At 35.1% G+C, this 26,691-nt stretch overlaps 2 protein-coding genes across 11 annotated transcripts in view; one reads left to right on the forward strand and one right to left on the reverse strand.

Annotated features, from left to right (window-relative positions):
- LOC137195867 (organic cation/carnitine transporter 2-like) overlaps positions 1-26,691 on the forward strand; it is a 92,752-nt gene that overhangs the window by 45,644 nt on the left and 20,417 nt on the right. The gene's annotated exons all lie outside the window — the stretch shown is intronic.
- Positions 4,500-18,370, reverse strand: LOC137195868 (uncharacterized). Of its 3 annotated transcripts, none has more exons than XM_067608546.1 (6): positions 17,846-18,368; positions 17,464-17,529; positions 16,864-17,172; positions 15,682-16,020; positions 15,166-15,300; positions 4,500-6,771 (listed from the first exon to the last, which is right to left on the reverse strand). In XM_067608546.1, exons 1-6 carry the CDS (start codon positions 17,874-17,876, stop codon positions 6,680-6,682), a joined length of 972 nt encoding a protein of 323 aa, XP_067464647.1. In that variant the 5' UTR covers positions 17,877-18,368; the 3' UTR covers positions 4,500-6,679. The 3 variants fall into 3 exon arrangements, with proteins under 3 accessions (XP_067464647.1, XP_067464648.1, XP_067464649.1); XM_067608547.1 differs by lacking the exons at positions 15,166-15,300; positions 15,682-16,020; positions 16,864-17,172; positions 17,464-17,529; positions 17,846-18,368 and adding exons at positions 7,173-7,304; positions 7,686-8,024; positions 8,868-9,176; positions 9,468-9,533; positions 9,850-10,010 and having other exon boundaries at positions 4,914-6,771; XM_067608548.1 differs by lacking the exon at positions 4,500-6,771 and adding an exon at positions 12,854-14,425 and having other exon boundaries at positions 17,846-18,370.

Genomic DNA, 26,691 nt, shown 5'->3' on the forward strand with positions numbered 1-26,691 from the left:
TTTTTCTGAGACTGGCTGTGGGTTCTGGTCTGCATCAGTACGTAACCGTCCAAACTCAAAATGAACTGGACTTCATCTCCCTCAGAGGAGCAGCTGACCTTCATTTCCTCTGGTGACAAACACATCTGAGACAAATCTGGCTCTGACACAGGAGCTGAAAGACAAACACATGTACTGTATACACTACGTATAAAACCTAGTACAATGACTATAAAATCTGTGAAGTATGGAGCCAATATCTATTCCAATTTCTATTGTGATTGTAGAAAAAAACTTGCTAGTTGCTTTTTTACAGCGACAACAGGATTAGAGTTATTAGACAGTTCTCAGTACATCATTGAGGGCTGTTTGTGTACAATATAACAATTCCTGACTAAATGTGATGGAAATCTGAGAACATGGAATGAAAGTTTGAAAATATGGAATGAAACATGTTGACTCAAACCTGATGGTGACATCTCATTTGATGACATCAAAATGTTTAAGCCAATAATTTGAGTCATTATATTTCTTTCCAGTGGCCTAAGGAGCACATCAGTGGGAAACTTTGTTGCATGTCGTTACATGTTTGTTGATTCCCTCTCTCGCCTTATGTTTCCCATCTCTCTACTGTTCTGTCTAATAAAAGTAAAATTAATTTGTCAAGTTGGATCTAACAGGAACATTAATAATTACATAATTCATAAAAAAACATATTTGCTCTGTTTCTTGTAATAATGACAAACTTTTCTTACTTTAACAAGATCCTTTTCACGTTAGATAAAATGAGATCATGCTCATGTTATTCCATTTTTGCAAGAAACTTTTCCTGTTATCACAAAACATTCTGGCTATAAATAAGTTACTGGTCCGTGCAGTGTTCTCTACCAGACCACAGATATTATCTGACAAGAACAGACATCTCCTTCCCTTCTGACAGCGCACAAGCCCACATAACTTCAGTTGAGCAGTGTCTCTCTCAGCAGCATCAAAGCCCAGTATCCCCTCTGTTTATCAGCAGAAGACCTGACTATCCACCACCACCCCTGCACCCGCCTGAACTGGAGACGGAACACTGCTTGAGCTGTTTGAGTTCCCACAAGTATAGTTTCACATAAAATAAACTAAAACATATTTATGATCGTAATCACTCTAAAAATGTGAGTATAATTACCTGTCAGCACATATCTCAGCTTAATGAAAAATATCTTATTATGACGTGATAAGGAGAAAAGTTTCTCGCTGCTGTAATAGTCAAATGTATATTTGTCTTTTTAATTAACACAAATATTTAATAAGCACCACCCTTTATTGTCTGTTATCCTAGTTTAAAATATCTGCTTTTTTCCTGTTTTAGATATACAATAGATTTTTTTGTCATGTACAATTGTATTGAACACAGTTTTTGTTTCGGATTAGCCTTTTTTTTTTCTTACCTACCTTTTATTTCTAGATGCACCTTGGCTTTGTTCAGTGAAATACCATTCAATCCATGTTCTACTATCTGGTAATCCCCAGAGTTTCTTTTCATTACATTAATCAGTTTCCAGATTCATTAGTCACTAACTGATTGTTTTTAATTCTGAAAATCTTGTATTGGTCATCCTTTATCAAGCTAATGTCTTTATTTGTTGTATTTGGAAGATTAAAAATCAACGGCTGCCCCACTGCTCCAAAACACTGGCGAGCTCTAGTAGGTTCAGAAAAATTGCATTCCATAAACCCTAAAGGTCCAGAAAGACAGTACAATTTTCAATGTAAGATACTGACAACAGATAACATAATTTGTAGTAATTTGTGTGTAGCATTTATTTTCAGCAGGATAAAGGAAATGAGAGAGGACTTTTTCAACTCTTTATATAAACATATATTTTCCTGTGCTATTGAGCAAGTATTAACTATGCAAAGACCTAGATTTACTCTAGACAGAACAATAAATCAAATTTTTATTGAATTATTATTGTTATTACTATTATAATTATTATTATAATTATACACAATACTGTTTGTGTATATATATATATATATATATTTGTTATATGTATATGTATGTGTATATATATATATATATATATATATATATATATGTGTGTGTGTGTGTGTGTGTGTGTGTATATATATATATATATATATGTGTGTGTGTGTATATATATATATATATATGTGTGTGTGTGTGTGTATATATATATATATACATACGTATATAACAAATACAAAGGGTTTCAGTCATTTATGAACTGTCAGGAAAGGAGTGACACTAAAACTGGCAATATGATATAGTAGCTATTTTCAATTATTTAACGACTTTGTTCAGTTATTAACTACACAATTACTCTAAATTGTACCTTTTGCTGTTGGCACCAGAGCTGTGAGGATCATGTAGATGAAAATCATTTTTCTGTTCAGACCCACATCAAACCATCTTTAAATCATGGTGAATTTCTCATGTAGGCAGAACAATCAATGAATTAAAAGTATATCAGTTTCATATGTGATCTTTTTGAGTGTATTATCATATTTTCAGTTTAAATTAAAAAGATGCTTACAGAAACATAATGCTTGGACAATATAGATACAATGTTTGGAATATTTGCTTAATTAAAGGAGAGTTTCATTTCCTTCAGAAATTGTAAAAGTCATGTAACAAGTAATAAAATTTTACACTTTTTGTCTGCACACTGTAACTCAAGTAACTGGCTCAAAGTTTAAAAATCACTCACCACTTTCAAAGAGAGGGTGTCTTCTTTGTGGCTTATTTACAGACTTGTGAACTTTCCACTGTCAGCAGGCGGGTTTGTTTCTGGCTTTGTTGTGAGGAGAGAATCAAGGAAGCAGTTACTTGCTGAAAGCGAAATACTTCTTTATCACATTGCTTCTTATCCTATTTGAATTTACTAAAGTTACTGAGCTTCTTGCAGTATTAAGACCAAGACCACTGACACTTAACTAAAATATGGTTTCTCCAGTTAAAACCATTGGACCATGGCAGTCTTTGGTGCAAGTGGGTATTTTCTGCTGTCTTTAGTTCATATTTCTGAATTGTCATGCACTGTCTGAGCTGTTCCTGACATTATGTGAATGGCTACACTTACCTGGATGACTTCCTGAATGCAGTTATATTATTAAGGAGATTAGGGCGCATTAGTTGTTTTTTTTTTTAGCTAACATGAATTCTACAGATAATTACAGCATATAGATCTTAACCTCTTTAAAAGAGATGGATGAAAAAGATTGATGTAGCAGAGTGATCCCTCCACAGTTGGTTGGGTTTTTTTTTTTTTTTTTTTTTCCTCTTGCCTCCTTCTCCACCTGGTACCGCCCACTGACACTTGTAGGCCCTCAACTAATTGCGGTCTGGTATTGGAATTAAATCAGTGCACTGTCATTCCCTTGCTGCTTTCTTTGTGTGACGAGCTGCTGGCTGAACTAGGGCCATCAGTGTTTTCAGCGGGGCTGCGCTGGACTTTGGCCTCCATCCGGTGTCTGTAAGTGGAGCCTGTCTCTTGGCCTGCTGGAAGCTCACAGCGGGATTGTTGTGCTCCGAACCAGTGTGTGGGGAAGCGTGGGCAATTTATCGCTGCTGTCAGCGTGTTTGGGCTGTGGCAGTCACAGAAACTCTCCTCCTGGTACCTGGGAGGCTGCACCTCTGCTTGCTGGCTGCATCCCACTGCCCTCCAGCTCCTGGTCTACTGCACGTCATTTATGATGTATCGACCGCTGGTGTCATAGCGACGCTGAGCCAGAGGAGTGTATAGTTTGTTGCTTTATTAATTTGGTTAGGCTTTTTGTTCATTTTCTTTAACTTTTCACTTTTCATTTAATTTACTTTCTCTTTTTTTCTTTTGCTTATCTTATTTCTTGTGCTTTAGTTTAATTTGTTAAATTGTACTGACTTCTTTTTTTTCTAAATTCAATTTTGTTTTCAGTTTGACTTTGACTTTGTTTTTTTTAGTTTTGCTCCGACCTGGTGTAGTGCACGGTTGGTCGGCTCATGTTATATGTTCCCCCTCCTTATGTGCCTGCATTGACTCTCTGCCTCTGCCTGTAGGAGCCGTGGGCCTAGGCCGGGCCGACGAGATCTTTTCCCCCTGGTGGTGGTCCCCTCACGTTCTGCTGTGGTGGTGAACGGTATCATGTAGTTTGGGTTTTTGCGAACACATGCTGGTGGTTTATTTATTTGCTTTCTCCCCTTCTCTCGTCCAGTTTCCCCTGTGATTGGGATCCCCCCTTGCTCCAGGTAGTATCAGGCAATTAACGCTAGTAGGCCATTGGGATTGTGCAATAATTTTTACTATAATACATTTTGATATATTTGTGTAAAAGATTGATTTTTTTTATATACTTACTGTGCATTTATTGTTAATAAATATTTTTTTATTGTGGAATCACAAACTCTTCCAGTGTTTTATTCGACCTGTTTAGCTCAGGAGTTGAGCACTTAATTTGAATGTCCTGGGGGTGAAATTCCCCCAGGTGGCGTAGTTGGACATCATTGATTGAAGCAACCATATTTAACCCATGGCGCTTTGCCACATTAGAAGAGATGGAAAAGATTAGTGTGTACTGGTGTGAATATAAAGCACATTACTATTATTTATTTTAGTTGCCAGGATGTCTCAATATATCTCTACAAAAGATGTAAGTCCATTAGTCAAGACACATATCACAAAGATCATTAAATGTCAGCTGCCTACAAGAAAAGATGCCATGCAGATTTTACATTTGTACATTTATGAAACAGTGAAACAGTGAGAATGTACATATATTTTTACTCATATTTTTTTAAGGGCAATGTGTGTGCATTTGGTGAAAGGGGTTTGTGAGTCAATTCTGTCATCAACCATGTGAAACAGAGGTCTCAGTTACAGGTCTCCTGTATGAGACACATGCAGCCCCCAGAAAGCCTCCATCAATGAATAAATCATTTTTAATGTTTTCTTTACCAAACACTGTACAAAATGCAGTGTAATGAAGGATACATCATGGTATTTCTAATTTCAAGACAGCATTTAAATGTAAAATATTTGCTCACAAAGACATAAAACTGAATGGTTCTTACACCCGTGTGCTGTATAAAGAAATATTATGTTTTTATCTCTCAACTCATCTGCAAGCATATCTTAAAGCTGTGTGAGGATGAGAGATTTTGTATTTCCGTAAAGGACACTACAAAGAGATGAACACTTACTGTCTCTCAACATACCGACATGGTGTTTATTTTTAAATCATGTGCTGTATGCTATTTACCATGTTCTACATTCAGGGGAATGTAAATGGAAATAACATCTTAGGCATGATTATCTATTGTGTGAGGGGCAACATTAGAAACCACACCTTTTTTCCCGTCTCAGCTTCAGCCACAGCATCAGACATGTGATCATGTTGTGGTTGAGTGTCTGTGTAGGAGAATCGACACAATGAAGAGTAAACAAGCTAATTATAACTTGATGCTGAATGTTTTTCTCAAATTATCAAAGTATGCCATGTGATCTATTCAGCAATAACAATACGCAAAATAAAACTGGTCAGGCTTAAAACTCTCACTGGAGAGACTCACTTCACCTCTGCTGTGAGCACAGATTCACAATCTTGCTAAGAGTACATATAAATAATCAAAATTAGAGTTAAGTTACAGCATCAACTTTGCTCCCACCCTGTGGACCCAGATAACATGACAAGAATATCTGAATGTGGAAATTAATCACAACAAAGACTGGAAAAAGTGGACTTTTGATTATTTAAACCACACAGTGGCCTTCTCATACTGTATGTAGCCCATGTGGACTGTAACAGTAGGATGAGACTCCAACATGATGTAACAGTTGGAGTGGAGACAGTGTGTGCATCAGTCTAGTATCAATGTGTGCATGAATCCAGTATCTGAATAGCCCCACTAAAATTGACATAAAGTTACAACAAATTCAATGTATTGTAATGATTTTGTTCCATTTCCATCATCTAGTTATATGTGAGGACTTTTGTCTCCATCTTGTGGTTAAAAATTATCTGTTGCTTGGAGCCTGTACCTCTGTCTCTTTATACTGATAAACATTTTTTGTATTGATTGTTGTTTCAACTGATTGTTGTATTCCTCTTTTATATATTATTACTGACTGCCACACTGGGACATTATACAGTACTGTAATTTACTCTACTCCACTGTACTCTAATCTGTTGTTAGTAACTGCAACAACAGTGTACGTCCTCCAGATGTCACCCATGAGCAACATGTTTTATAACTAAATGACTGACCATATACTAATTATAAGCACAACTCCACTTGATTTTATTAATAACTGAAGTTACCTCCTTCTTTTCATTTTGACCTTGGTGAATGAAACATTACGTTAAAAATATACAAATGTTGCCAATATGTTTATTTGAAAAATATATGTAAAATACACAGGACAAAACACAATGCCACACAATTACAAAGCAAAAATAGTTAATAAAATCATATAAAAGTACATGTTATGTTTGAGAAACAAATGCAAAAAACCTCAAAAATCAAAATTAAAACTATTCTTGTTTACTTTAGGAATAGTCCATAGTTGGACTAGTTGAACTTTTTTTCCCAAGTCACATAGTCAATGATCCCTGATCATTATATAATGTTAAAGGTTATACATGAGGTTTCCAACAAGGTTATGGTTAGGGTTTAGACTTGGGCTGGTGATTGAATTATTGTTTTAGGAGAAAATTATTTTGTATTTTGATGTGAGATGGGTCGACCTTTCCTTGTGTTCTTCATCACAATAACATCTGAGTAGATGATTTCATTGTCAGAATTACCTGGAAAAAGTGAAAACAGATGTGAAATGTCTTCTTTTGTTTTTGTAACATTATAACATTATTGCTGTTTGGAAATATATTGCATTCTTTTCAAATCAGTCCATACTCTCAATCACAATGCTAGTGTTAGTCTGTAACATTAAACAAAGGAGATTTAATTAGAGATCATTGTGATGGATTCTTTCTGCAAGCAATGCTCAAGTATTTGCAAGTCAACTTTCATTGTGCATTTAAATGAACATACCAACAGATACCTTAAAAGTAGAAAAAAAACTTCCAAAATCTATACAACTATGGTAACCTACCAGTAAAATAGTCCAGTAGCAAAATGATGGTCAGGAATGTCAAGTATGGTTTGTAAAATATGCATTAATAAAGATAAAGACATATCTTTCACTTACCCTCATTAACAGTCATTGGTCTTGGTTTCTTATGTAGATGTTTTAGACCAACACACAGAGACACAAGGAGAAGCAGAGCGATAACACCAGCTATCACAGCCACATTCACAACAGGGAAGCCAGAAACACAATCTAGAAAACAAATATCAAACCAAATTAGATATTATGATGGCATTGATGTGTCAATTTCAAAGCTACCGATATGTTTCTCAAATATGTTTTGTCCATTTTTATCTTCAGGTGTTCAGTGGATGTGTAATTATTATTAAAAACAAAATAATGATATGATCATAAGAGAGTTTGACATGGTTACTTTCCACCAACAAGACAAGTGATTTGTAGTATCAGATAGTGAAAAATCTTAAAAAGAAAAGTAATGTTCTCTACCAGACCACAGAATGGTTACACTAGTAAACAAAATGTGATTTTTATAATGAATTTAATTGATAAAAATCTTTAATAAAAAAGTGAAATGGTAGTGAAGAGCTGATATTTAGAAAAGATAGCATTTACCTTCAAACGCTGTACCTTTGCAGCTTTTCAGGTGAATAACCTTTTCATCTCTGCTAACATTGTTCTGAACATGACACGTCAAGTTTCCTGTCAGATGACCATGTAATCTGATGCTCACACTGGAAACGTTGGCTTTGTCTTGTTTGTCTGTAATCCCAGTCAAGGATTGTGTGTCCACTGTCCAGTTTCTCTGGGACTGGCTGTAGGTTCTGGTCCTCATCAGTACGTAACCATCCAAACTCAAATTGAACTCTTTGACATCTCCCTCAGAGGAGCAGCTGACCTTCATTTCTTCTGGTGACAAACACATCTGAGACACAGCTGGCTCTGACACAGGAGCTGAAAGACAAACATATGTACTGTATACACTACATATAAAACCTACTACAATGTAAAATTGACTATCAAATCTGTAAAGTATGGAGCCGATATCTATTCCAATTTCTATTTTGACTGCAGAAAAAACTTTTGAGGCCTAGTTGCTTTTTCACAGTGACAACAGGATTAGTTGTTAGACAGTTCTCAGTGCATGTTTCAGGGCTATTTGTGTCTAATATAACAGTTCCTGACTAAAACGAACAACAACAAACCACTTTATCTTGTTATCACAAAACATTCTGGCTATAAATAAGTTACTGGTCTCTGCAGTGTTCTCTACCAGACCACAGATATTATCTGACAAGAACAGACATCTCCTTCCCTTCTGACAGCGCACAAGTCCACATGACTTTAGTTGAGCAGCGTCTCTCTCAGCAGCATCAAAGCCCAGTATCCCCTCCCCACCCGCCTGAACTGGAGACCGAACACTGCTTGAGCTGTTTAATTTCCCACAAGTATAGTTTCGCATACAGTAATCAAAAACATATTTATGATAGTAATCATTCTAAAAATGAGAGTATGATTATCTGTGTGTGTGTATCTCAGACTGACATGAAAAATATGTTGTTATGATGTGGTAAGGATCTTTTTAAAATGAGAAGTTTCTCGCTGCCGTAGTAGTCAAATATATATTTGTTTGTTTAATTAACACAAATATTTAATAAGCACCACCCTTTATTGTCTGTTATGCTAGTTTAAAATATCCGCTTTTTTCCTGTTTTAGATATACAATAGATTTTTTTGTGTACAATTGTATTGAACAAACTGTTTGTTTCAGATTAACTTTTTTTTTTTTTTACCTACCTTGTATTTCTAGATGCACCTTGACGTTTTTCAGTGAAGTACCATTCAAATACCATTCTTCCATCTGGTAATCCCCAGTGTAATTTTTTGTTGCATTATTCAGTTTTAATGTTTGATTGGTGAAGATTCCAGATTCATTATTAGTCAGTATCTGATTGTTTTTAATTCTGAAAATCATGTATATGCCATCCTTTGTCAACCTAACTTCTGTACTTGCTGCATTTGGGAGATTAAAAATCAACGGCTGCCCCACTGCTCCAAAACACTGGCGAGCTCCAGTAGCTTCAGACAAATTGCATTCCATAAACCCTGAAGGAAAAGAAAGAAAATACAATTGTCAATGTAAGATACTGACAACAAATAACATCATTTGTAGTAATTTTTGTGTAGCATTTAATTTCAGCAGGGTAAAGGAAATAATAGATAACTGTTTCAACTTTTTATATCACAATATATTTCCTGTGTTATTAAGCAACTACTAACTATTCAAAGACCTAGATTTACTCTAGATAGAACATTAAATAATGTTTTTATTGAATTATTATTATGATTATACACAATACTGTTTTCTACAGTAACACATTTTTACACTGTGTTTACCTTTTGCCAGAGCTGTTGTTGCTGCAAATGTGATGATCATGTAGACAGAAATCATTGTTGTTAATGCTGTAACACATAAATCAGATGTCATTTTAAATATTAAATTTGATTTATACTCAAATTGTACTTATATACCGTCAAATTAATCAACTGAAGGTCAGTTGGTAACAAGGTAACAAGTTAAATCTAATAAAAAGTCAGCCTGAACAATATGATTAGCATGTCTGGATTATCGTATTTCATAATCACGCAGTTTCAGAAAAAGCATAAGAATTTGTACAATCTCAGATTTTATACCTCTACAAACTATAAAATAATGAAAAAACATTCTGCTTTAACTAATGTCGGTATGTGTAGATTAAAATTCAAAACTTTCACTCACCGCATTCACAATGGTGCAATGTCTTCTTCATGACTGTTACAGATTGATCTGTGAATTTTCCACTGACAGTGGGCTGGTTTATGCTCTTCTTGTCTTTTTTCAGTCTTGTTGTATGATAAGATTCAAGGAAGCGGTTATTGAGTTGTCACCCACATTGCCAGTGAACACAATACCAAGAATCGCTTTTGTAGTTACAAACTTACTGAACATCTTACACAAATATGGTTTCTCAAACATGAAACAATACCCAATGCAAGTTTTTTTTTTTTTTTATGTTTATTTAAGTATATTTATTTTAACATTACCATGTTCTGCAAGATATGTTCCAGTCATTATATGGATGGCTCCATTCACCTGAGACATTTTCTTAATATTGTGACAACATGTTAATATTTGGAAGAAATATTATGTCCAAAAACGTGAGTATGTTTTATGCAATAACACAAATGCAGTCTAGGTAATTATGAGCCGTAACCTGCACATATAGTATACATGTGTCTACAGAGGGGCATAATAAAGGATTCACTAACAAACCTAAAAATCTTTAACCCTTTTAAAATAACACACACATTACTTCAAGTAGTGCAGAACTCAAACAAACACTGTGCTGTGATTATATTAGTGCATACAGTAATACACTGTTATACACTATTAAGTCGCATACTTCAGCAATAGCTAGATAATTACAACATGTACTTTGGCTTTGCACAATTCTTTAAAGGTTAAGCGTGTACAGTCGGGGGATATTCTTTCTCTGAGATGCCTAGCAAAAAACAAGTGTTAAAATGTATGTAAAAAGTAAACATCATAGAATCATGCAAATGTATTATTTTAATCCCAGTTGTTGCCTTTCACACACTGTCTTCTGACTCGTATTATTTAAAATAATTGTGCTTTGTTCTGAAATAAACAGAAAGCCAAATGAGACTTTAAAATTTATTCAGTAAAACAGAGTTTCAAGTCACAAGCTAGTTTTCAAAAGCCATTTAGAAATAACACCATTGACACCAGTGTTTCTGCTTATAAACCTGCAGAGCACTGAAAACCAAATGAAAAACAAAATACACAGATCACAGAGCTGTTTACTCTGAGGTGTGAGTTTCCATTTCAGCTGCAGACACAGCTGCACAAAAAGCCTCCAGGTGTGACATCCTTTACCTTTGTCAAACAGGAACTGTAAAACTTATTTCCCTCAATATACTAAATAAATTACTTTTGCTCACCTTTAGTTATTCTTGAGCACATAGTACCAGTTTCTTTGAAAAAAACAACACTAAAGTACACATCTTATCATCACATTTCTAATGTCTTTACAAGTTTTTAAAAGCAGAATATTTATTCATAAAGGCATGGACACAGGAGCTGCCTGAAGATGAGAGGTGTTTACACATCAACAATATGAAGAAAGGAACACTTCCTGCCTCTCAATGTACTGTAGCTAAACTTAAAAACACCATACACAACACATTACTAACAAACATCCGCATCGCTAAACTCTCTCACATGCAGCACATGTAATGCATATTTAAACAATGTGTGAGACTGACAGTTAGAAAACCACAGGGTTTTTTATTTCCTTGTCACTGTTTCAGCCATGGTGTGTCATGTGAAAAGCTCACAGCCAGAGGAGAAACTCACTTCCTCTTTGCTGTAAATATTGGTTTCAAATAGTTTGCATTTGTGATAGAATGTTTTTGGGTCTACTGAACTTACAATAAAGCAGACTCACTGATTGTCAAATTTAGAGTTTTATTGACTCATCTAAATAAGTTAAGATAAATAAATAAATAAAGCACCAGACATTGCTCCACATTCTACACTGCACCCAACAGTACGTATTTTGGGCAGTTATGACATTTGCAGATGAGGTTTCAGTTTTGATCAGCTAACCAGAGGCAGCAATAACAAGGGATCAAGTATTGATCAACAGCAAGAATAATGAGGAAATCTTTTAGCATACTTTATTCAACATTGATTTATTTCATTTTCTCATCAAGTGGTGACTGATGCTTCAGTGCTGGAACATATGGTGATAGGATGAACTAACATCCAGCACTGTATACAAAGACACAATTACAAATGTGTACACTGTATATTTAATTCAGTTAGTTGATCAGGAGATACATACCTGTCCTGCCTACAGTACCAGTGAAAAGTTTGGAAACACTTTCTCATTCAAATGAATGGGAAAGTGTGTTCAATCCTTTGACTTGGACTGTACATCATAATGATAATCACTAAATATGGTAATGATGAAGGAGGTGCCAATCTCCATCTGTATTGGAAGGCAGAGCTTAGTATGTCAATGTTCAGATCCTTCAGGGCAGTAATTATGGGTATTTGCATTGTGATTACATTATTAATTATGATAATGGCTGTTATGTATGCAGAAGTAGCAGCTATAATAGTAATGTTTGCTCTAGTAGTGGTAGAGTGTACATATCTTAAGTATGTGTGATGGTTATGTGTGCATTTATACATATTTGTGTTTTCTATTTACCACTCGGCATTGGCTCCCCCTTGTGGTAAAAAAATAATCACCACATTACCTTCTTGCAGGTGCTTCTTGCTCTACTGTTGGACATGAATTGTGATGACTATTATAGTTCTATATTCTGTTGAATTTACTGTTGTCACATCTAAACCAATCATGAACACAAACTTAGCACTTAACATGTTCAATGCCAATGTTATTATATGGTATCCTTAAAAGCAGAAAGCGTAGACCAGAACTACTATAGTTCCCTTACAATAAAATCTAATATCATTTTATCTTGAAATATATGTAATCTAGATGTTATCCATGTGTTCCATTTTTTACTGCTGAAGTACTAACAAATTGCTAATTAAAAACCAAAGTCATAAAGCAGTCTGTCTACTGTCTTCAACCAGATGTTTGGAAACCTTAAAACAGTGTTATCTTGCTTTCTTTGTGCTGAACCTGGATTTGGTTTATATGGTGAGACACAGACAGGAAACATCAGAGTGAAAAGAAATTATGTTGGTTGTATTGAACATTAGCACAACAAGTAAGTCTGTCACTACATGTTTATTAAAAAAATATATTTTCCAATACCAGACACAATTACAAAGCAAATCACTGAAAGTAAAATCACTGTCACATTTGGAAAACAAAAGCACGAAGGCTTAAAAACAAACTCTACAAATTCACAAATGTTATCCGAAAAATCACATCAAAAAAGTACTTCATTTACTGGAAGAGCAGTCTATTGTGGATTATTCAACATGTAGTTCCAACCAAGCAATCTGATTGGTAAATTAGACATTTAGAACGTGCTCAAACCAGCATGACAGCACACCTAGTCATGCTCAAATGAATAAAGCCTCATCACTAAAAATATTACTCTGCCATACATTAGAACCACAGACCGTGACGTCGTGCTAACAACAGTCATTTCTGGGTAGACGACTGGTGGTTGATTTGAATTGCGGAGACGTGAACTTGACAAATTTGTTTTCTTTTCTGTTGCCATTTTCAGCTGTAACTGTAATGTTTGAAGATATATAGTTAAACACGGTGGTCCAACCTATTTGACATTTCTGCTGGGTTTATTTTATGTACTGTGTTGCTTTGCCAGTGTCTTTTGTTTTTTGTTTTGTTTTGTGGGGAGGATCTGCGGTGAAAACCCGGAGCAGAGTTTTGAGTTGTCTTTCTCTTATGTCTTTCTCTTATGAAACTGGATTGAAATGAACTGATTAGCAGTTGTGGAGAAAACAAAACAGACCCTTTACCGAGGGGATTGACCTCTGAGGCAGTGGGACGAGTTATACACACACACCCTCCCACACACTGAAAAAGCCGAACCCTTCTCCACTCTTTATGGTTACCTGGCACCTCCATACACAGCAAAACTTAGCCCTTTTCCCTTCAGTTCAGAGTATATCTTAGTTCCTACTCTGGCATCCTCCATCAGCTGTGCCAGTGTGTCAGTGACACGGCACAGCTAGCTTAAAAGTATATGTGAAGTTTGCAGACGTAGTAGCTAAATCTGTCCATGAAATGTTTTTTCTTTTCAGCAGATATCTTATTTATAACAAGATTGAGCTAGCAAAGCAGTTTTGTGTTTATATGTGTGGTATTTATTCAGTTTTGGAAATCCCATGATTTCTAGAAAGCATTAGCTCAAGTTGGCTGGCTGACTCAACAGGGACTAGAAATCGTCTGTTACTAGGTCATTACTAAGGGTCGGCCTACTTGCCAGAGTAGTAAACTAGGTTTTATTACATTGGAATATACTGACGTGAGTGATTGTTTTCTAGGTATTAGTCATACCCCATGTATTTCCACGGAAACAGAGATAACACAAGCAAAAAGTTTTTTATTTTTAGAGCAAACTGCCACACAATATGAATACATTTTGTTTATATCTTTTATTTTGTTGGTAAATGTTGTATAATCGCAATATTACAATCAAGCACCTTGTTCCTGACCACATCACTGTCGTGCCAATAATGACGGTAAAGCACACCCTCTTGTATAATATTGCTTAATTATTGTACTGCTTAAACAAGTTGTATGTAACAGTTGAGTAGAGGATGTCATCTTTGGAAATACCTGGAAAAGTAACAAAAAAATAGAATTAACAAAATGAAATTTAGTTAACAATAATGATACTCCACATCTTTGTGTAAATTCAAACAGTTTTTCACAAATAATATTAGATGCTCAGGTTGGGTTAGGGTGGCTTTTCCCTCTGACATATCATCACAGAAATGCACAAGATTCAGGCAAACTTTGAAAACCTGCTCTTTTTTGCTGGTACTTTCCATCAGATACAGTATCAAATTGTGCAAAATGATATGGATAGATTTAAAGAGGGCTATTTCAGTATACATGAAATGTATTCATAGTTTTACTGTAACCTCAAGTATTTTATATTTGAAGTGAAAACTGGTTATGTTAATGTGTTGTTTCAACTTGTTCATTTAATGAAACATAATTATTGCACTAATGGGATCATTTGGTTCAGATTTGATGCTAAATAATTGATTCCATAAATAAAAGTAAATAAAGTAGCTTTGTTTTTTACTGTTTATTTACTACATTACACAACATTACATAACTACATGCATTCCTAACTTTAAAAAAAGGAAAAAAAGAAAGTCAGTTTTCATGGTGCATTCAAATGAACATACTGCAACAGATACCTCAAATGCAGAAAAAAACTTTGAAAAATCTATAAAACTATGGTAACCTACCTGTAAAATAGTCCAGTAGGAAAATGATGGTCAGGAATGTCAAGTATGGTTTGTAAAATATGCATTAATAAAGATTACGGCGTGTCTTTCACTTACCCTCATTAACAGTGATGGGTGTTGTTTTCTTATGTAGATGGTTTAGACCAATACCACACAGGGTCACAAGGAGAAGCAGAGCGGCAACACCAGTTATCACAGTCACAGTCACAACAGGGAAGCCAGAAACACTATCTAGAAAACAAATATCAAACCAAATTAGAAATCATGATGGCACTGATGTGTCAATTTCAAAGCTACCAATATGTTTCTCAAATATCTCTTGTCCATTTTTATCTTCAGGTGTTCAGTGCATGTGTAATTATTATTAAAAACAAAATAATGATATGGTCATAAGAGAGTTTGACATGGTTACTTTCCACCAACAAGACAAGTGATTTGTAGTATCGGATAGTGAAAAATCTTAAAAAGAAAAGTAGTGTTCTCTACCAGACCACAGGATAGTTAGACTAGTAAACAAAATGTGATTTTTATAATGAATTTAATTGATAAAATTCTTGAATAAAAAAGTGAAATGGTAGTGAAGAGCTGATATCTAGAAAAGATAGCATTTACCTTCAAACGCTGTACCTTTGCAGCTTTTCAGGTGAATAACCTTTTCATCTCTGCTAACATTGTTCTGAGCATTACACGTCAAGTTTCCTGTCAGCTGACCGTGTAATCTGATGCTCACACTGGAAACGTTGGCTTTGTCTTGTTTGTCTGTAATCCCAGTCAAGGATTGTGTGTCCACTGTCCAGTTTCTCTGGGACTGGCTGTAGGTTCTGGTCCTCATCAGTACGTAACCGTCCAAACTCAAACTGAACTCTTTGACATCTCCCTCAGAGGAGCAGCTGACCTTCATTTCTTCTGGTGACAAACACATCTGAGACACAGCTGGCTCTGACACAGGAGCTGAAAGACAAACATATGTACTGTATACACTACGTATAAAACCTACTACAATGTAAAATTGACTATCAAATCTGTAAAGTATGGAGCCGATATCTATTCCAATTTCTATTTTGACTGTAGAAAAAACTTCTGAGGCCTAGTTGCTTTTTCACAGTGACAACAGGATTAGTTGTTAGACAGTTCTCAGTGCATGTTTCAGGGCTATTTGTGTACAATATAACAGTTCCTGACTAAAATGAACAATAACAAACCACTTTATCTTGTTATCACAAAACATTCTGGCTATAAATAAGTTATTGGTCCGTGCAGCGTTCTCTACCAGACCACAGATATTATCTGACAAGAACAGACATCTCCTTCCCTTCTGATAGCGCACAAGTCCACATGACTTTAGTTGAGCAGCGTCTCTCTCAGCAGCATCAAAGCCCAGTATCCCCTCCCCACCCGCCTGAACTGGAGACCGAACACTGCTTGAGCTGTTTAATTTCCCACAGGTATAGTTTCGCATATAGTAATCAAAAACATATTTATGATAGTAATCATTCTAAAAATGAGAGTATGATTATCTGTGTGTGTGTATCTCAGACTAATATGAAAAATATGTTGTTATGACGTGATAAGGATCTTGTTAAAATGAGAAGTTTCTCGCTGCCGTAGTCGTCAAATATATATTTGTTTGTTTAATTAACACAAATATTTAATAAGCACCACCCTTTATTGTCTGTTATGCTAGTTTAAAATGTCCGCTTTTTTCCTGTTTTAGATATATAATAGATTTTTTTGTGTACAATTGTATTGAACAAACTTTTTGTTTCAGATTAACTTTTTTTTTTTTTTACCTACCTTGTATTTCTAGATGCACCTTGACGTTTTTCAGTGAAGTACCATTCAAATACCATTCTTCCATCGCGTAATCCCCAGAGTGTCTTTTCATTACATTATTCAGTTTGAATGTTTGATTGGTGAAGATTCCAGATTCATTATTAGTCAGTATCTGATTGTTTTTAATTCTGAAAATCATGTATATGCCATCCTTTGTCAACCTAACTTCTGTACTTGCTGCATTTGGGAGATTAAAAATCAACGGCTGCCCCACTGCTCCAAAACACTGGCGAGCTCCAGTAGCTTCAGACAAATTGCATTCCATAAACCCTGAAGGAAAAGAAAGAAAATACAATTGTCAATGTAAAATACTGACAACAAATAACATCATTTGTAGTAATTTGTGTGTAGCATTTAATTTCAGCAGGGTAAAGGAAATAATAGGTAACTGTTTCAACTTTTTATATCACAATATATTTCCTGTGTTATTAAGCAACTACTAACTATTCAAAGACCTAGATTTACTCTAGATAGAACATTATATAATGTTTTTATTGAACTATTATTATGATTATATGCAATACTGTTTTCTACAGTAACACATTTTTACACTGTGTTTACCTTTTGCCAGAGCTGTTGTTGCCGCAGATGTGATGATCATGTAGACAGAAATCATTGTTGTTAATGCTGTAACACATAAATCAGATGTCATTTTAAATATTAAATTTGATTTATACTCAAATTGTACTTATATACCGTCAAATTAATCAACTGAAGGTCAGTTGGTAACAAGGTAACAAGTTAAATCTAATAAAAAGTCAGCCTGAACAATATGATTAGCATGTCTGGATTATCGTATTTCATAATCACGCAGTTTCAGAAAAAGCACAAGAATTTATACAATCTCAGATTTTATACCTCTACAAACTATAAAATAATGAAAAAACATTCTGCTTTAACTAATGTCGGTATATGTAGATTAAAATTCAAAACTGTCACTCACGGCATTCACAATGGTGCAATGTCTTCTTCATGACTGTTACAGACTGATCTGTGAATTTTCCACTGACAGTGGGCTGGTTTATGCTCTTCTTGTCTTTTTGCAGTCTTGTTGTATGATAAGATTCAAGGAAGCGGTCATTGAGTTGTCACCCACATTGCCAGTGAACACAATACCAAGAATCGCTTTTGTAGTTACAAACTTACTGAACATCTTACACAAATATGGTTTCTCAAACATAAGACAATGCCCAATGCAAGTTTTTTGTTTTTTTTATATTTATTTAAGTATATTTATTTTAACATTACCATGTCCTGCATGATATGTTCCAGTCATTATGTGGATGGCTCCATTCACCTGAGACATTTTCTTAATATTGTGACAACATGTTAATATTTGGAAGAAATATTATGTCCAAAAACGTGAGTATGTTTTATGCAATAAAACAAATGCAGTCTAGGTAATTATGAGCCATAACCTGCACATCTAGTATACATGTGTCTACAGAGGGGCATAATAAAGGATTCACTAACAAACCTAAAAATCTTTAACCCTTTTAAAATAACACACACATTACTTCAAATAGTGCAGAACTCAAACAAACACTGTGCTGTGATTATATTAGTGCATACAGTAATACACTGTTATACACTATTAAGTCGCATACTTCAGCAATAGCTAGATAATTACAACATGTACTTTGGCTTTGCACAATTCCTTAAGGGTTAAGCATGTACAGTTGGTGACATTCTTTTTCTGAGATGCCTAGCAAAAACCAAGTGTTAAAATGTATGTAAAAAGTAAACGTCATAGAATCATGCAAATGTATTATTTTAATCCCAGTTGTTGCCTTTCACACATTGTCTTCTGACTTGTATTATTTAAAATAATTGTGCTTTGTTCTGGAATAAACAGAAAGCCAAATGAGACTTTAAAATATATTCAGTAAAACAGAGTTTCAAGTCACAAGCTAGTTTTCAAAAGCCATCTAGAAATAACACCATTGACACCAGTGCTTCTGCTTAGAAAACTGCAGAGCTCTGAAAACCAAATGAAAAACAAAATACACAGATCACAGAGCTGTTTACTCTGAGGTGTGAGTTTCTATTTCAGCTGCAGACACAGCTGCACAAAAAGCCTCTAGGTGTGACATCCTTTACCTTTGTCAAACAGGAACTGTAAAACTTATTTCCCTTAATATACTAAATAGATTACTTTTGCTCACCTTTAGTTATTCTTGAGCACATAGTACCAGTTTCTTTGAAAAAAACAACACTAAAGTACACATCTTATCATCACATTTCTAATGTCTTTACAAGTTTTTAAAAGCAGAATATTTATTCATAAAGGCATGGACACAGGAGCTGCCTGAAGATGAGAAGTGTTTACACATCAACAATATGAAGAAAGGAACACTTCCTGCCTCTCAATGTACTGTAGCTAAACTTAAAAACACCATACACTACACATTACTAACAAACATCCGCATCACTAAACTCTCTCACATGCAGCACATGTAATGCATAATTAAACAATGTGTGAGACTGACGGTTAGAAAACCACAGGGTTTTTTCTTTCCTTGTCACTGTTTCAGCCATGGTGCGTCATGTGAAAAGCTCACAGCCAGAGGAGAAACTCACTTCCTCTTTGCTGTAAATATTGGTTTCAAATAGTTTGCATTCAATCGTTCTAAGAATTTGTGATAGAATGTTTTTGGGTCTACTGAACTTACAATAAAGCAGACTCGCTGATTGTCAAGTTTAGAGTTTTATTGACTCATCTAAATAAGTTAAGATAAATAAATAAATAAAGCACCAGACATTGCTCCACATTCTACACTGCACCCAACAGTACATATTTTGGGCAGTTATGACATTTGCAGATGAGGTTTCAGTTTTGATCAGCTAACCAGAGGCAGCAATAACAAGGGATCAAGTATTGATCAACAGCAAGAATAATGAGGAAATCTTTTAGCATACTTTATTCAACATTGATTTATTTCATTTTCTCATCAAGTGGTGACTGATGCTTCAGTGCTGGAACATATGGTGATAGGATGAACTAACATCCAGCACTGTATACAAAGACACAATTACAAATGTGTATACTGTATATTTAATTCAGTTAGTTGAACAGGAGATACATACCTGTCCTGCCTACAGTACCAGTGAAAAGTTTGGAAACACTTTCTCATTCAAATGAATGGGAAAGTGTGTTCAAACCTTTGACTTGGACTGTACATCATAATGATAATGACTGATTATAGTGATGATGAAGGAGGTGCCAATCTCCATTTGTTTTGGAGGGCAGAGCTTAGTATGTCAATGTCCAGATCCTTCAGGGCAGTAATTATGGGTATTTGCATTGTGATTACATTATTAATTGTGATAATGGCTGTTATGTATGCATCAGTAGCAGCTAAAATAGTAATGTTTGCTCTAGTAGTGGTAGAATTTACATATCTTAAGTATGTGTGATGGTTGTGTGTGCATTTATACATATTTGTGTTTTCTATTTACCACTCAGCATTGGCTCCCCCTTGTGGTAAAAAATAATTACCACATTACCTTCTTGCAGGTGCTTCTTGCTCTACTGTTGAACATGAATTGTGATGACTATTATAGTTCTATATTCTGTTGAATTTACTGTTGTCATTTCTGGGTAGACAACTGGTGGTTGATTTGAATTGCGGAGATATGTGAACTTGGCAAACTTTGTGTGTCCACTGTCCAGTTTCTCTGGGACTGGCTGTGGGTTCTGGTCCTCACTCTGGCCCAAACTCAAAATGAACTGGACTTCATCTCCCTCAGAGGAGCAGCTGACCTCCATTTCTTCTGGTGACAAACACATCTGAGACACATCTGGCTCTGACACAGGAGCTGAAAGACAAACGCATGTACTGTATACACTACGTATAAAACCTACTACAATGTAAAATTTACTATCAGATCTGTGATGTATGGAGCTGATATCTATTCCGATTTCTATTTTGACTGTAGAAAAAACTTGTGAGGCCTAAGCCGCAGAGACAACAGGATTAGAGTTATTAAACAGTTCTAAGTGCACGTTTGAGGGCTATTCGTGTACATTATAACAATTCCTGATTAAAATGTGATGGAAAACTGAGAACATAGAATGAAAGTTTGAAAATATGGAATGAAACATATTGACTCAAACCTGATGGTGACATCTCATTTGATGACATCAAGATCTTTTAGCCAATAATTTGAGTCATTATATTTCTTTCCAGTGGCCTAAAGAGCACACCAGTGGGAAACTTTGTTGCATGTCGTTACTTGTTTGTTATTACACAGCTTTGTTGAATACCCGATTCTGATTGGTCAATTACACCATTCTACGGTCTGTTATTTCTGAATAGCGGGACCACTGCTATGAATAACAGACTGTTGCTAAGGACGCAGTTAGACTCTGGAGGACTACTTTCAATCATATCAATCCGCAGAAAGAAGGCCGGTAAAATTACCAACTAAAAAAACATTAGAGATAATGTCTGTGACCGGGCACAGATGTGACGGCGGCCTGAAGAGCTACTGGGCTCCAACCATTACAGAAAGGGAAAAGTTTGGCAAGATCCTGTCTTCCAATCCAGGTAACGGCAGTAGATCTGGTGAGTGCCTCTCTTAGTATAGTTGCGTATCGCTACACACTAACTTAAGTGATAAGCGGTAGTGATAATAGTAATATTGTTACCAGTTGTAACATTAGTAACAATTGTGTTTCCAGGTGTTTCAACTGCAAAGCCCCAGCAAGAGGGAAAAATAGAGATGAATGACAGAAACGTCATAATCTTAAGAGGGCTACAGAGTTTTCATAGATATTCAAGTTGCTATGCATGACAGTTTTTTAGTGGAAGCAATAGAATCATTTTTAAATCAATAAAATCATTTTTAAACCAATATTTTGTATCAGATTATTGATTTCTTTAGTAAATAGCCGTGTAATAAGGGTAATTCAGAGTGATTCAAGACCCCTCTGCTTTGCGTCAGGATCCTGCAACACCCTGTCGGGGTTCATTTCACAATAATGACCCGCTTGCTGTCCATTATCCCTTACTTTTTTCCCTCTCTGGCCTTATGTTTCCTGTCTCTCTTTATTGTTCTGTCTAATAAAAGCAAAATTAACTTGTCAAGTTGGATCCAACAAGAACATAAAGGCTAATTCATAGCAGGCATCTCAAAAATTTTGCATAAGAAATTCAGAGATTATTTTTATATTTTTATAAAATGTAATGAATCTATTAACATGAATGTTGTTTGCAGTATTTTTACAATCCTAAAATGGTATATGTACTGTAAGTAGCTATAAAAGTTAAATAATATGTAAGAAATTATAACCAGTCATATTTATTTACTAATTATTGCTACAAATTTACAAACTATTATCCAAAAGCAAACCCAGACACACTACTGCTATTTCTAATACTCTGATGACAGAAGATTTTCACCTCTTGAGCAATTTGATTTTTATTTTTAAGAGTCAACAGATATAGTAGCAGGGCATTGCTGCCACCATGGCAAAAAACATATTTGTTCCATTTCTTGTTATAACGAGAAACTTTTCTCATTTTAACAAGATCATTTTCATGTTATTCCATTTTTACGAGAAACTTTTCTTGTTATAAAAACAAACCACTTTATCTTGTTATCACAAAACGTTCTGGCTATAAATAAGTTACTGGTCTGTGCAGTGTTCTCTATCAGACCACAGACTATCCACCACCACCCCTGCACCCGCCTGAACTGGAGACCGAACCCTGCTTGAGCTGTTTAATTTCCCACAAGTATAATTTTACATATGATAATCAAAAACATATTTATGATAGTAGTCACTCTAAAAATGCAAGTATAATTATGTCTGTATATATCTCAGACTAACATGAAAAATATCTTTTTATGACGTGATAAGGATCTTCTTAAAATGAGAAAAGTTTCTTGCTGCCGTAATAGTCAAATATACAGTACAGACCAAAAGTTTGGACACACCTTCTAATTCAAAGAGTTTTCTTTATTTTCATGACTATGAAAATTGTAGATTCACACTGAAGGCATCAAAACTATGAATTAACACATGTGGAATTATATACTTAACAAAAAAGTGTGAAACAACTGAAAATATGTCTTATATTCTAGTTTCTTCAAAGTAGCCACCTTTTGCTTTGATTACTGCTTCGCACACTCTTGGCATTCTCTTGATGAGCTTCAAGAGGTAGTCACCTGAAATGGTCTTCCAACAGTCTTGAAGGAGTTCCCAGAGATGCTTAGCACTTGTTGGCCCTTTTGCCTTCACTCTGCGGTCCAGCTCACCCCAAACCATCTCGATTGGGTTCAGGTCCGGTGACTGTGGAGGCCAGGTCATCTGGCGCAGCACCCCATCACTCTCCTTCTTGGTCAAATAGCCCTTACACAGCCTGTAGGTGTGTTTGGGGTCATTGTCCTGTTGAAAAATAAATGATGGTCCAACTAAACGCAAACCGGATGGAATAGATAACTGTTTCAACTTTTTATATTACAATATATTTTCCTGTGTTATTGAGCAATTAACTATTCAAAGACCTAGATTTACTCTAGATAGAACATTAAATCATATTTTTAGTGAATTAATAATATTATTATTATTGTTATTATACACAATACTGTTTTCTACAGTAACATATTTTTACATTGTGTTAATCTTTTACTAGAGCTGTTGTTGCCGCAGATGTGATGATCATGTAGATGGAAATCATTGTTTTTAATGCTGTAACACATAAATCAGATGTCATTTTAAATGTTAAATTTGTATATTTAAACTGTATTTATATACTGTAAAATTACTAAATTTAAGGTCAGTTGTTAGTTTGAAGGTAAAAAGCCAATTCTAATAAAATTCAGCCTGACTAATATGATTAGCATGTCTGTATTATCGTTTTTCATAGTCACAGTTTCAGAAAAAGTATAATAATTTATACCCTCTCAGATTTCATACCTCTACAAACTATAAAATTATTTTAAAAAATGTTTATACTTATGTACTTTGTTGTTTTAGATAAAATTTTAATGACCAAGGAATGTAGCTATGACATACATAACAAAATAAAGAATGAACCTACTGATTTAAACACTTAAGACATTCATGCTGAGGGGAACTTCCTCCCAATTCCATTTACCATTAATACAGTTGCTTTACAATAATTGTTTAGTTGTATGGTAAACAATTATTGCAAAGTGTGTGAACTTCTTGTATCAGTTTTTACATTCAGGAAAGTTTTACTTATATTAATTCAGTAGTGCAGAACTTATATGAACACTGTGCTGTGATTATATTGCAATTATACGCTGTTAAGTTACACAGGCATACTTCAGTCATTTTACTGAATAGATACAGACAGGTGACAAATTAGAGGAAAAACCGATACAGGTCTGAATGCTTGACCCCTACAGAGAGGGGATCTGGTGGCTCTGTCATGGTTTTGGTCCACTTGTCCCCTTAGAGGGAAGGGTCACTGCAAATCAATACAACATTGTTCTGAGTGATCATCTTTATCCTATGATGAAACATTTCTATCGTGATGGGAGTGGTCTCTTCCAGGATGACAATGCCCCTGTCCATAGGGCACAATGGTTTGATGAGTATGAAAATGATGTGAATCATATTCTATGGCCTTAACAGTCACCAGTTGAACACCTATGGGAGATTTTGGACTGACATGTTAGCGTTCTCCACCACTATCATCAAAACACCAAATGAGGAAATATCTTTTCGAAGAATGGTGTTCATCCCTCCAGTAGAGTTGCAGAGACTTGTAGAATTAATGCTAAGGCACATTGAAGCTGTTCTGCGGCACATGGTGGCCCAACACCTTACTAACACCCTTTATATTGGTTTTTCTGTTAATTTGTCACCTGTCTGTAATTTCAACATACATTTTGGCTTTGCACAATTCTTTAAGGGTTAAGCATGTACAGTTAGTGACATTCTCTTTCTGAGATGCCTAGCAAAAAACAAGTGTTAAAATGTGCATCAAAAGTAAGAATTATACTGATGTATTATTTTAATTTTCCCAGTTGTTGCCTTTCACACACTGTATTTCTACTTTTATTATTTTAAATAATTGTGCTTTCTTCTGAAAAAAACAGAAAGCCAAATGAGACTTTAAAATATATTCAGTAAAAGAGCTTCAAGTAAGAAACTAGTTGTCAAAAGGCATTTAGAAATAATACCTTTGACACCAGTGCTTTCACTTTTAAAACTGCAGAACACTGAAAACCAAATGAAAATACACAGATCACGGAAGTCTTTACTCTGAGGTTTGAGTTTCCATTTCAGCTGCAGACACAACTGTACAGAAAGCCTCCAGGTGTGACATCCTTTACCTTTGTCAAACAGGCACTATAAAACTTATTTCCATCAATATACTGAATAAATTACTTTTACTCACCTTTAGTTATTCTTGAGCACACAGTACCAGTTTCTCTGAAAAAACAACTTTAAATAAAACAGCTTATCATCACATTTCTAATGTCTGTACAAGTATGTAAATGCAGACTATTTATTCATAAAGACATGGGCACAGGAGCTGCATGAAGATGAGAGGTTTTTACACATTGACAACATGAAGAAAGGAACATTTCCTGCCTCTCAATGTGCTGCAGCCAAACTTAAAAACCCATACACTACACATTACTAACAACATCTACATCACTAAACTTTCTCATATGCAGCACCAGTAATGCAGAATTAAACCACGCGTGAGACTGACAGTTAAGAAACCACAGGGTTTTTTCTTTATTTGTCACTGTCTCAGTCATGGTGCGTCATGTGAAACGCTCACAGCCAGAGGAGAAACTCACCTCCTCTCTGCTGTAACTATTGTTTCCAAATAGTTTGCGTTCAAATGTTTTTGCGTCTACTGAACTTACAAGAAAGTCGACTCGTTTACTGTCAAGTTTAGAATTTTACTGACTCAGGCAAACTGGCCTCAGATCAACGCTGGTATATCCAGATGTTTTCAGAATAAAGTCAACTACAGCACAGAAAAGAAGAACATCAGCATCTAATGGTTGACTTGAGTTATTTATGTGACCTCACTTTTTTTTCCTCTCTCATTTACTCTTTCTCACTCAGTCAAGAGATAATTTAAGCTTTTTTATACACTATTTTGTTGGCATAATATATATCAATGCACCTGCACATCCAATATCCAGAAGGCAGCCTTCGAGACATTGGGAGAGGCATCACGGCACCATATTTTAAAAAGACTGTCATACTGTAAATACTGTAAATGTAAACAAGTACAAGTACTTCAAAATTGCACTTACTATATTGAAAGTGCAGTTGACCAAATTTACTTGGGTCCTTTTCAATTAAATGTGGTGAACAGTGGCTCCCCCTTGTGGTAAAATAGTAATTACCACATTACCTTCTTGCAGGTGCTTCTCGTTTACTGTTGGACATGAATTGTGACAATTCTGGTTTTATTTTCTGTGGAATTTACTGTTGTCACATCCAAACTAATCATTAACACAGACTTAGCGCTTGTTTAATGCCAATGTTTTTATATCGTATCTTTAAAAGTAGAAAGTGTAGACCAGCACTGCTATAGCTCCCTTACAATAAAATCTAATTTCATTTTACCTTAAAGTATATGTAATCCAGATGTTACCCATGAGGTACATTTTTTATTGCTACAGTACTAACAAATTACTGATTAAAAAACAAAGTCATAAAGCAAAAACTGTCTACTGTCTTTTACCAGTTGTGTGGAAACCTTAAAACAGTTTTATCTTCCTCTCTTTGTGCTGGACCTTCATTTGGTTTATATGGTGAAACACAGACAGGAAACAGAATGA

The sequence above is a fragment of the Thunnus thynnus genome, chromosome 13 (genome assembly GCF_963924715.1).
Source record: "Thunnus thynnus chromosome 13, fThuThy2.1, whole genome shotgun sequence".
Lineage (NCBI taxonomy): Eukaryota > Metazoa > Chordata > Actinopteri > Scombriformes > Scombridae > Thunnus > Thunnus thynnus.

Bases quoted from the DNA above. Each gene is read 5' to 3' on its own strand.
- LOC137195868 (XM_067608546.1), bottom strand. From the start codon at position 17,876: ATGAAGAAGACATTGCACCATTGTGAATGCC. The intron at 17,173-17,463 runs GTAAACACAGTG...CTTTTCCTTCAG, and splicing joins AACAACAGCTCTGGCAAAAG to GGTTTATGGAATGCAATTTG. The intron at 16,021-16,863 runs GTAGGTAAAAAA...TTTGTCTTTCAG, and splicing joins GGTGCATCTAGAAATACAAG to CTCCTGTGTCAGAGCCAGCT.